The 13005-nt window shown below is 40.4% G+C and overlaps 1 protein-coding gene across 5 annotated transcripts in view; it reads right to left on the bottom strand.

The window, feature by feature from the left end:
• The window catches only part of DISC1 (DISC1 scaffold protein), a 176096-nt gene that overhangs the window by 147916 nt on the left and 15175 nt on the right, over nt 1–13005 (bottom strand). For 4 of the 5 annotated variants that reach the window (XR_010027113.1, XR_010027114.1, XM_063151634.1 and 1 more), the window contains exons 2-4: nt 10991–11075; nt 8551–9524; nt 4945–5014 (exon numbers count right to left, since the gene is read on the bottom strand). Coding sequence is in view for 3 of the 5 variants with exons in the window: in XM_063151634.1 (XP_063007704.1) it covers nt 4945–5014; nt 8551–9507 (1027 nt within the window). In the remaining 2 variants the exon portion in view is untranslated. The remainder of the gene's footprint in view (nt 1–4944; nt 5015–8550; nt 9525–10990; nt 11076–13005) is intronic. The other variant, XM_063151636.1, reaches the window with a different exon arrangement.

A 13005-nucleotide genomic window follows, 5' to 3' on the forward strand; every position in this document is an offset into this window, starting at 1 on the left:
ACAGCTACAAAGTCTTTCCTTTCCCTTCCTAGTCTTGTGATCAAGGGAAAATGTGCAAAATTAGACTCAAACTCCTACACATACCAGAGGGTGTCCTTGATGCCCTGCAGATCCTGAGATATGGAAAAGACAATTGGTATTAAGAGGTCTTAAAGAACACAAGCAAAGAGCAAAAAAAAATAAAAAGAAAAAATATGCAGAGATTATTTTTCTGCAGAGCACACAGTGCACAAGTGAATGGCAGCTCACCAATTCACACAGCTCATCCTTTGCAAGCTCACCTAAAATAACTGAAGGCTTCCATGACATTAAATGTATCTACAGCATGAATCCGTCTTGCTGAGATAGGATAGATTTTGCCACCACAGGCATAAATGTTTCTGTGTTCTGTCACGTTGGACCGATGAGGAGTTGCTCTGATCTGCTCAATGACCTTCACTGAAGAACCCTAACTCTGGATTGCATGGGGGAATTAGCATTCCTGACCAGTTGCAAGCAAGGCATCTGCAAAGAAGAAATTTCTTGTAAAAATAATTATCATAATTTAAAAGAATCATTAGTTCTGCAGAAACTTTTTGCTCAGAAACAAGATGGTGCATGAGCCAGTAGTGGAGTTCAGCAGCAAGACTCAGTCCTGATAGTTACCACCCCACTTGCCTCTTGCACCAGGCAAGGTTGAGAAGAACAAGCAGCAAAGAACAGGAAAAAGATTTTCAAATGTTTGGGCAATAGATTTGTACTGAGCAAAATGCACTCACTCCTACTGCAAGCACAACTCCCACAGACAAAAAATACGCAGTCTTTTTTTTTTCCTCCTGTATTCAGCAGTGTGTTTAACCTTGGAGCTGTCAAGCTCCATCATGAATAATGAGCCATGACAACACTCCAAGTGATCCTTGGAGAACAGACCAATTTTTCCTATATGCTATGCAAGGCAAAATGCTTATATTCCCATGGTACACCACCTGCTTTGGAAATATACAGTAATGTGGCCATCAAGAGGAGACCACAAGTAAATACAGAAAAAAAAAATCACTTATTTCCCAATATTTCAGCACCTAAAAAGAAGCAAGAGCAATAAAACACATAACATCCCAAGGGTTCCTCTTTAAAATTATACTGGGACTGAGGATATTTGTCTCACTGAATATGCATGTCACACAACCATTTCACAGCCGAGGAATATCTGCATTTGAAAGAACCCCTGACAGCTACAGCACTAAGAGAGAACACCCTGCAGGTTTCACAGCACTGTGACCTGCAGAAAATGAGCACCAATGAGGGACACGGGGGTGGCCTGCACCCCGAGCAGCCCCCAACGCTCTTGGAACAAACATTCCCCACCCGGCACACTCAGCACTGCCAGAAAGAGTAGGACAAAATGCACTTCTCTGAATGCCTGACTGAAGCTCCTCTACACCAACACCCTAACCATGCCAAGGCAGGTCTTGCTGAGGCACAGCAAAGGTAACCATTCAATAGCAAGAGCCATTTCTGCTGTGCACCTCTCAAGCTCAAGGGGAGGAGGAAAACAAAGACAAAAATTCAGATAAATCTTTAGATTTACCTAAAGAACTGAAAAACTCGAAAGAAACAAGCTGAAGACCTAAGCAGGTATTGCCTTGCCTCTTAAACAACAATGGAGGGCTGTGGCTGCCCTAAATAAACTTCCCTCATTCTGTAAATAAATGCTAATGCATTAACATTAACCCGGAAGACACCATGCTCTCTAACAGCTCAAGCAGTATGCATTTCTCCTGTGTTTCTGCAAGGTGGAAAAACAAATGTACCCTTATTCCTGAGCTGTTTGCAACAAGGTATTTGCCCATGGCTTTGAAGGGGGATAAGCTGGCCTTTATTTCTATGTCATTCCCTAGTCTTGTTGCCACAACTGAAAACACGGTGCATCCCTTTTCCCTCCCAGTAGAGGCACTACTTTACTTATAATTCAGCTTCAATGATTACCTTAAACTACAAGAGCTTTCAAAAAGCTCTGTAGAGCAGGAAAGCAACCATGTCAAACCTGGGATGCTTGTCTCTCCTTAAGCTGTGAAGTTGGAAGTGTCAGACAGCAGAAAACAGTTCTGAGCACTAAGAGGAGTTTTAAGTGCTAACACATCTCCCTCCCACCAAGAGGCCTTCCCTCAAGACTAGATGGCTCTTAAAGAGCTGGAGTTAGAAAATCTCTGGAGTTAAGATCTTGATAATGGCTGAAGCTGGAGAGAAGACTCTAGCATCAATACAGTAGTTAGACATGATAATGTATTTATTGGCAGTTCAACATTTCTCTTGGGAGTCTAGCCACACATACCCCTCCTCCACCTGCTCTCCCTCCTCTCTATTCACCTCTTCCATGTCCAGGGCATTTCACAGCTACTCCCATCACTAGGTCTATCCTTCCCCTGCAGCACCTCCAAATGAGCAAGACCTGTGTTGGCACCACACAACACCATCATCATCTCTGATTCAAAACACTTCTGCTCGTAGCAGAGGACTCACTCTATACTCAGAGTCACTCCCCAAATTACAGGATCAGTAATTTTCTCTCTAGCATTACAGTTAAAATGCCCTCAGCACCCCCCATCCACCAGGTTCATTGCTCCCACTCCCTGACAATACACCACCACCTATGCCCCACATCACAGCTCTGCACATTTAGCAATTCCATTCCCTGCTAGCAATATTTGGCAATAAGACCCCTTTAAAGAAGGCTAATTACAGATTTCGCTTGAACAGAAATTGATACTGTGCCAATCTGTGAGCTATTTAACAAGCTCTCAAACTTCAGCCAGGGAAGCCTTTGTTCTCCACCAGGAGCAGCAGCGTAGCTCTAAAAGCAAAGGTGGAAAGCTTTGCCACTGCAAGGTGAGGAAGGAAGGTCACAGCTCTGATTCTCCTTGCAGCACTACACCTTCTCCATGCAAGTCTTATCTTGAAGATAGTTTTCCTTTTGTGAAACACAGGCAGTCTAAGGGAGTCAGCTCAGCTTCCATGAAAATAATGAAAAGTAGCCACCAAAAAAAAAAAAAAAAACACCAACAAAAAAACCCAGTTGATATTTGTATCAGAAATAGAACAAAGACCAGTAAGACAGAAAACAGGTCAAGGACTCAAAAGCTAGGAATTGATAAAGTCTAGGATGCCTGGTTGCATGCATGCATGAAGCATGTAATCTTCTGAGCACAACAGTACCTAGTTTGCAAAGAGATGGAAGAACTTAAGTTCAAGTCTCTCAAGCACCTCAGTGTCCAGTCCCATACCAGAACAAATGTTTTCTGCCTGTTTATGCCAGACTTAGCACAGAAAACTGTAATCTCACCTGTGGATTCTCCTTGTCACTTTTTCTCTCTGTGCCACAACACCTGGTGAAATAACATTCCAGTCAGACCACTTACCTGAGGGGAATTAATGCAACGAGGTGTGCTAACCCTGCTTGATAACTAGGGTGGAACTGAAAAGGATAAAAGGAGAAAGGGATGGACAACAGACAACTGGTCCTGTTTTAAGGATACAAGACTTGTGCCCAGGAAACTACACAAGAGCTTTCTGTGTGAGATTCAACCTAAGTCATCATTTTTCCCTGTGGTCAACAACTATATGGCATCACATGGAGATGTCACACCTGATACACTGAAACACTCAGACTGGCTGACTGCCTAGAGAATCCCAGCTGGAATCTGTGGTAACCATGCACACTGAGTACACAGCTGTTGGGAAGTCTCCAACTGTGAGCTCAACCCACAGGCACTTAAAAAAGAAGAGTTATGAGTGTTACACATGTAAAGCACACACATTAATAATGTCTATTTGACAGAGACTAAACTCATAAATATCTACTACATCCTCAGATTTTAACACACCTAAGGGTTTTCCCCATCAGGAGATGCCACACTAAAAGAATTACTTGTGGCAGTAAGAGTTTCTTCTCCTTCACACAGGCAGGCATTTAAGAGGCCAACAGAACCACTCTTGCAAAAGTGCCACACAACTACCACCTAGACACCAGATTTTCATCTTGGGGACATCTTAGGAGGCAGGAAAACAGTCATGATACAACTGCAAAGCATCACACAGTAATTTGGAGAGACAAACCACAAGTCTGACCACTGCCCAATTCCTAAAGGCCAAGAATATTAAAGTGGGATGAAAGAAGCTGCCTTTTTCCACACTTGTTCTCTGAAGTAACCATGCAGATCTCAGTGAAATGCTTGCAGTCTCTTACAGCTGAAGATAGACCTAGCAGGAAGAATTTACCTTAGAACCTCAAGATTTTCAAAATGTGAGTACCTGAACACAGACTACCACAACAGGAAACAGTAAGAAATCAAACATGTTAACAGATGCTCTAATTATTAATGTGCACACACAAAATTTACCAGAAGTGCCAAGGCATTTGAAAGAAAAAGCATTATTCAAAGATAGATATTTGCCAGCAGCTGCATCACCACCATATTGTCTAGCTGAATTTGACTGAACTCAGTGGATATCAACTTAATCCCACAGGACAGTATCATTCACTTCTGTAATAGCTACTGACCTTATTTCTATGAGCCCTGCTGTAGTGTCATGACTAAATGTGGCAAGCAGCAAATCTCACTCTGTCAGCAGCCAGTGCCTGCCCTTTCTCCTTTTGAAGCTTCCATTCATTTCTGCATTTTTTTTCAGTCATGCTGCTTCAAAACAGCTGATCCAGATGGTGGGTATTTGGATTTCAACCTTGCCACATGGTGATGTGGCTCAAGAAAATAAAAACTGTTGCTACCTGCTGCTGACCTACTTTGTTTCCTGCCATATGACAGAATAAACAATACAGTTCATTGAACTCGTTTTCCACACCTAGTCACTGCTATGTAGGAAATATAAAATAAAACTAATAGAGGAAGAGGGAAACGAAAAAAAAAAGGCAGCATGATCCAGTGGGGAGTAGGGAGGAGCAATTCTCACCTCTATCATAGTCATCTTCCTCTATTGCTTTTTCCTGAAGCCTCTGAAGCCGTAAGATCAAGGACTTTAACTATTCAAAGAGAAAAAGTTAGTTAAGAAGAAGCTGCATTTAAAAATATATAGACTATTAACTTTTACACAATATAAATTTAATGGATTACTACATCACTACAATGGCCAAATGTTGATAGTGAAGCCCAGCATTTGTTAAATAGACAGACCTAATTGGAAGTCAGCTGAACTGCAGCTACTTGAGCCAAGCATGGCTTTAGTCCAAACACACAGAATAACAAATTATATTTCTTGAAAAGCAAAGGAGATCGTGCAATCGTAGGATATTTTTCACCCTTTGAATAAATTAAAGTATGATTATTAGAGAATTCTGTCAGCATGACATCTACTTCTGATCCCGTTGTACTCAACAGTGTGTTCCCAAGCTCATTCTGACAATTTTTTACCTGAGCTTTGCAGAGCACAAATATAAAATTTCCATATGCAAACTACATTTTATTCTGTAAACAGAAATGCAGTATGAGTACTTTGGAACAGGTATATTGATGTTATGGGTGAGAAAAGAATGTTAATTTGCAGCCAAAAAAGTTTCCTTAAAACACAATTTAGACTTATCTACATAATGTTGATATTTGCATTTTCACAATGCAAATGCTAGATGAGAAAAAAAAGCAGAACACCAAGAATACCCAAACCGCATACAAAGTACTCTCTCACATTCCAAAAGAAACTTACCATATTAAAGTTTTATTCCAAAAGTTAATGCTTCTCTTTGTTAACATTAAGAGTCTGGACCAAATTTCTAAATTTACTAAAAATTTGTAAGGCCTTTACGAGTTTTTGCTGTTAAAAGAAATTGGTTAGAAGGTAGGTTTAGTCCTCTCCTCACTGCCATGACAAGTTTTTGATGTTAAAAGAAATTGGTTAGAAGGTTTAGTCCTCTCCTCACTGCCATGACAGCCACAGCTGCAGTTACAAGACTGGAATGTCTTTCTTATTAAATTTATGCATGATCTGTACCGAATCTGTACTATCAGCCCTGAAAAAGGTGAGCCTGGAAAAAGAGGCAGTGTATATTCTCAAAGTCCAAAGCCTGAAAGTACTTGGGAGAGCACAAAAACCCATAGTTTTGATATCCTTAAGAAATCTTAAAAAATATTTCCCTTCTCCCTGAAGCTCTTTCATATTTAATCCTCATATTTAGAAAAACAGGTACAGCCAGTCAACAAGTTAATAGAAGCATTCAGTTATCAAGACTACACATCAACACATAAATTAGACAATCAACATACAAACCGATAAATTCAAGATTTCCCTCTAAATATGATATGTGAAAGTGGACTGGTAAGAAATGAACTATAAAATATAAAGTCAGGAGAATATCCAAAATGTTTGATTAATAATACGCTACAGGACACTCCAGAAGAAAAACAAACAAGAAACATTGCACACATTCCCATTTCTTCTGTGCTTTACTTTATTTCAGTTTTCACTTCCCAAAACTCCAATATTTATTCTCTGAGGCTAGTGAGGAAGGCAAATGGTACTGAAGGGAGGAGCTCTGAATCCTCACCATAAATTATTTTCTGTGTTTTATGCCCGACTTTTTATAGAGTTTTAAAGAAGCTTGCAGTAGGAATGATTCAAGTGACACTTTTTTCATATCCATGATGTATAACAACGACCTATACTGAGAGTACAGCTTTGCTGCTGCTGGCAGTGTTTATTCCATCATGCCCTACAGTGGCAGGACATTTAAAGTCAGCCTGGGTACCACAGCCCAGGCACGCCCACAGCAAACTGACTGATGCTGCACTGTAAAGCACTTTCTGTTTGCAGGCTGGGGGGCGCTGGGAGCTCAGCTAATCAGAGACCTGCTTGTGCTTCAGAGTGGCATGTCCTAGATGTGTACCAGATGAAGATCACCTTTTAAGTACAGAGAAAGCATAATTTTAACAACTTTGGTATTGTCTCCTTTTCTTGACTACTGTTGCCTTTGTTCCTTTCTGAAAACTTTGAGACTCTACTCATTATCATTACAATAGGAAGGTGCTTCAAATTAAACATACAAGACTGGCTAACCAAGGGCAAAGACATCTGAGGGCACAAATCCCCAGTTCTCCATTCAATGTATTAATGAATACAGAAATTAAAGATAGCAATGTTTCTTTTGTGCCTATCAAATAAGCAATACTGAAAAGAAAGGAAAATAATTTCATATTTTGATTGCATTATACATTGCCAAATTTGCAGGGAATTAATTTCCCAAACCATCTCAGACTATAGGCACATTGCAATACCAGGCATGAAACCAAAGAAACTGCCCCATGTAATTATGTGTGAAGTCTGTAAATAAGAGAACCTAGTTTGAGTTCTACACATATAATCTATGAAAATTAAGTATTATGGAGCACTGTAAGCTCAGGTCAGATGTCATGGCAAGCAAGGAAAGAATAAATGTTTCTCAGCTTCCTGTCTTGCCCGGAGAGGAGGTTTGTGCAGTCTCCCCAGAGCAGGTTGTTTCATTAGGCCTAAAGACAATGCAGCACATCTCACCAGGTAGGTGTCTGAGCTGAGAAGTTAAAAAGATTTGAGCTTCTGAAAGGCAACCAAGAAACTTGGGCACTAGTGAGACAATTAAAAAAAAAAAAAAAAAAAAAAAAAAAAAAAAAAAAAAAAAACAAAGCAAAAACCAACCCAAACAACTCTACCAAAAAATAAAAAAATCCCCACTATCCACTCAGTGCACCTTGAACAAATTAGTGCAATCCACTGTGTCCATAATAATTTCTAGATTAATGTTTCCTGTCTGCGCAGTAAAGCCAACATTTGGCTCCTTTAACCGGGTAAGCTCAGAATGCCCACCCTACCATCATAAAAATATAACACAGCTAATCCTTCCTAAAGTTTCCCCAGCCCCGTCCTATAAAGAGCACAGTCAGTGACACTGCCTGTATATATTGTAGGTATAAATGTGGGAACATACATATATGCAAAAAGACTCCCGACTCACCAGCCCACTACTCCCCTAGGGTAGAAGGGGAAAAGAAAAAAGGTTCAGTTCCCAGCTGGAGGCAGAGAGGGACTTGACTCCCATTTTTCATCATGTCACATAGGGAGAGCACCTATTAGATTACACACTACTTTCACAAAGTTACCTAATTCTTAGAAGTCTTTGGCTCAACTAGAACATTTCCAATTAAAAAGTTTGGTGTTGTTAAATCATGAAACTTCAAGAAAGAGTTCTTACCACCTCCTAATTTTATACTACGTATAACCCAAACTGCAGACAAAACAGCCACCTGTGAAAAGAAATGGTACTTAGTGAAGTCAGAAACTGATGTGGGATGTTGGAAATTAGAGGATTAAAGTTTCAGTAGAACATAGAATAGGGTACTGCAAAAATATCACCTCTTTTTAAAGAACCAAACAAATCCTGTTATCTCATTTTTATCATGCAGAGGTCTACTGCAAAACTCTGAACAAAGGCCACAAAAGCCAGTAGTATCTGAACTCCTAAATAAACTTTGATTTTGGCACTACAGATAAAATGTTTTGAGGACAAGGTATCAAAAACAAAGTGAGATTACTGACCTTTAACGTACTGCGGTTGCCAAGCAAGCAATCCTGTAGCACTGGTTCATATTTTTTCATCAAAGTATCCCAGTTATGGTCACTGACAGTAAAGCTACTTTCATAGCCTGAGGTGACAGAAGAGCCAGCAGATGCTGCATCCGAGGAATCTGTAGAATATGAAAATGTTGTGTCTATATCCAAGAGAGAGACAGTCTCACAGTCCTGTAATTTATCATTAACTGGGCTCTCACGTTCATGCTGCAAATCTTCACCAGAACTGGAGGAGCAACACAAATCTCCCAAGTGCCCATGAGCTTGTGCCATCTCTTCTAGCTTCTGCAGATTGCCTGTGGTTTTGGGATGCAAAACAATCTCAGTTTCCTCAATAGATTTGCCTTCCACATCATTTACTCCAGAGGCCGAGTTCAGGGAGAGCTGTATGAAACTGAAACTTGATCTAAAGCTATCCTGTGCACCAGCAGAATGAGAAACACCATCTCTGTTTTGATATTCACAGTTGTTATTCATTTCTGTCTGATCCAAAGCATACATGTTTGGGGGCTCGCTCACTTTGGTGCTGCAGCTTTTCTGCCACGTACAGCACACAGCAGAAACATCTCCTTTGCCTGTTGTGGCAGCAGGGCAGTCCCCTAGCCCTGTGCTATCTGACCGTGGACTATTGCAGCAAGAAAGATTGTCACAGCATCCTGGAGTGTTTCCAGTAGTGGCCAAGGTTGTCACCCCATTAGCAGGAGCTACAGCACTACAGTGCAGGAATTCCTGGTCATTTTGGCACTGTCTGAGCAGAGCAGATCCCTCAGAGGCTCCACAGTGCTGCCTGGCGTGCTGGAGCTCTGCTGGGCTGGACGCTGCGCAGGCACCCGGGGACTGGAACTCGATCTGCCGCTGAGCCTCCGGCCTCATGTACCCAGGCCTTTTGGCCAGCTTCTTTCTACGGAGAGAGCCCGCCGGCATTAACTGCTGGGGATCACCTGGGAGGGGAGAAAAAGTCAGTCAGTGTTTCTGCAGTTTTCCAGGCTTAACATACTCTGGCATCTGAAAATAGTCGTTTCTGAAATTTCAAGCAGCGTATCGTTTTCCATTTCAACAAAGCACAGACACTGACCATACTGTAGATAGAGAACACTGTGTGCATTCATTCACCTTCTAAAGGGTTGGCACCTGTTTTTTAAGTGAGCTCCCTAACAAGCTCCTCCATTAGGACACAAACCTGGGTACAATCTATCACATCATCTTCCCTGTTCACAGTATCACTCTGCTTTTCCATTCTCAACGTGCTTAACAGCACCCTGAAGCAGAAACTTGGTTTAAGTTTCTCTGATCCAAACTGATTTCAGGCTTACAAGGACATCTAAGATAGGACTGAATCTGCACCCAAAATGTGAGAAACATGATCACAAAGAGATTTTGTTCAGTTTCTTGTGTTCATACCCATGTTTTAACACTATGAGTAGCAAATGGCTCTGCTGCCATAATAGATATGACTGTTACACCCAGTGGTTGCAGATGTCTATGTAATGAGACAATGTACAAGTTGTCATTTAGATTTATGATACTACCTACTGTCCAAAATGTAAAGTTATAGGAAAAGCTTTGCATGAAGAACCACCAATCCTAGAAATCTATTAGTTTGTAGCATTACTAAAGTATTAATATCATTAAGAAGCGTGCTCTTAATGATCCTCAGTAACTTGATTTCCTTACACATACCTTACTTACACAGATGAAAAGATAAATTTGCAGTTTGCAGAGATAGGAAAACAAACAAAAAACCCCATCCAAACAAGATAAAAATGTCACAGTAAACACTAAAAGTGGGAGATCAGAACGTAATGTCTGTGTTTTCTGTATATTTTTATATATGCATTATTGGTAAAAGATTACATGATGACTACTTTCATTCTCTCATGGATTTACTGCTAGTTAAAAAGCATTTAATTTTTCTGTCCTGCACAAAGGGAATCAATGGGAATACAAGCTCTGCACTATCACCCATTTTGTAACACAAAAAGATATTGACTGCACCTATTTGCCAGAATCACTCTTCAAGGGGATCTGATGCCTACCTGAATTATGCCCCCATTAGCTGCCCTCTACTCACAGAAACAGAATCAATTGGGTGTTAGAAATATTCATGTCACCCACACAGAGCCCTTACAAAAACACAAGTCTCTGATTTTTTTTTTTTACATTTAACATTCCACCCTAATCACAATCCTTTGTCAGCTTTTACATTGATGGATATGCAACTCCTCAGCAGCTCCAAACACAGGCCCCATACACACCTCACTATGACAACATCCTATACAAGAATTTAAGCATTAGAACTGAAACTTCCCAGGAGAATTTTCCCAACATTCATTACATTCTCTCCAAATAACCTCCAACAAAAGTGATTTATACATTTTCCATATACTAGAATAGTGGCACATCTCACCATGGAACTGCAGTTAAGCCTCTGTATTCTGCTTCCCATCACCATAAATTAGAATATCCCAGCAGTCTCTTATATTCTCTCTTGTCTGAGGAAAAAAAGCATCACAGAAATCAGAAGTAAAAAAGGTCATGGAGTCCATCAGCCTGTCTACTATAAAAAGACAGTGAAATGCTGTTCTGGGAGTAATTTAATAGAAGTCTTAACAAACAGGAATCACTCTCAGAGCAAGGGAAGAAAAACTGAACAGAATGTTCTTTAAAATTTAATTCTTTTGGTTTATATACAAAACAATAGCCTAAATTTGACTTCAGCAGAAGAAATCAGTCATGCATAAGAGTCATTCTAAGGCTGCATATATTCCATGGCCATTTAAAAAGGCCTGTCACAGGCCTCATCTGTAAAAACACAAAAGGTTCTCTGGTTTAATTAAAATCAGTTTAAAATTGATCTCACTAAGTCACTATGAATTTCTAAAGTAGACAGACAATTACAGCTCTTTAAACACTAAATTTAAACTAAGCTAATGTAAATAAGGTTTAAATTGGCCAAAGCATTAGATATTCACACCAAGCGAACTGGATGCAATTCTAAAAATTATTGCAGCCAAAAGGGGTACAATTCCAATGTAGTGAATGAGATCACACACAGCCCAGGCATCTCTGTGCTCCTCACAAGGTTCACAGGTAGCCCAGACAGGTTTGGCATTCTGTTCCTTCATGGACTCCAGGTCTAGCTCCTGGTGAGTCCATCCAGCAGCACAAACCACTCACCTGGATACCAGAGCAGAGTTACACTGCCCAAGTTCTAATCAGGATTAGAGCTAGGCCAAACCAAGAGCCATCCAGAGGATGCTATGGGGAGAGTGCTGCAGGTTCTTCACCCCTGAGTGCAAAGCAGAGCAGATAGAGCTGGGACTGACATGAACATGGACACTCACACCTTCCCCAAAGCATAAGGGGAAGCCTGATCTCCAGATCCAGGTAGAGAGCACCCACAGCGCCTTCAGCCATCACAAAGCCCAGCCAGGAAGGTTCTAGTGCCTTGGGTGTACTGTTGGGGCACTGTTTACCTTGTGCCATGTCCCTGCTCTCAAGATTACAATCATTTCAGTTGTTTACTATTACATATCTGAAATACAGTTCTATAAACTTTTTCTGCATAGCCTTCCAACCATAGCTTCCCTTGTCTGCATGTCAGAGAAATTACACTGATCAGCTGGCTTATTAAAAAATACAGACAGGCCTTAAATTCTTCTCATCTTACCTCAGTTTGAAGAGCATCAAACAACTCTTCGCAATTAACTACAAAATTGTCAGAATGAAAACAACCAAAGGCAATTTTAAAACCTTACTCTACAATGTGTTATGCATTGTGTGAGACACACATTTAGAAAGAGAGAAAAGCCACAAATGGAGGAGCCTTTCAATATTAAAAAATATATATTTTACAATCTTAGATTACATAACAAATATTTAACGGCAGATATGTGCAAATCACTTCTAATTCAATTATGAAAGCTCAGAAATATTCTTCACAGCTCTTTCACCATAGCAATCTTTCCTGATGATCAACATTTCATGTACAACAGCAGTTCAGATCTAAGGCAGAGGGAAAAAGAAAATAGCCTATTGCTGTAAAGCAACATTGTTCACATCTTAGTCACACCAAGTGAGATGACAGAGGGAGAGGTGAAGCCTAAGAGCATTTCCCACCAATGGAAAGAGCACATTCTCTTGTACCCAACCTGACACCAAAGGAGAGCAGAACAGTCATCTAATTTATTTTAGATCATCAGTCTTTGTTCTCAGCCACAAATGACCAAATGTTCTAATAGCATCTGTGGATGAAAAGGTATAAATACCTTACGTTTTTGTTATTCCAATAGAATTTTATAGATCAGTAGAGAAACTCTGACATGATCACCTCCTCACCGCTGCTTTAAGCATGTGATGCAGAATGCTTGCAAGATCATTTAAGCTCTCCCTGAAAGTGGGAAGTTATAGATGCAGTTTTAA

The sequence above is a fragment of the Melospiza melodia genome, chromosome 3 (assembly GCF_035770615.1).
Source record: "Melospiza melodia melodia isolate bMelMel2 chromosome 3, bMelMel2.pri, whole genome shotgun sequence".
NCBI lineage: Eukaryota > Metazoa > Chordata > Aves > Passeriformes > Passerellidae > Melospiza > Melospiza melodia.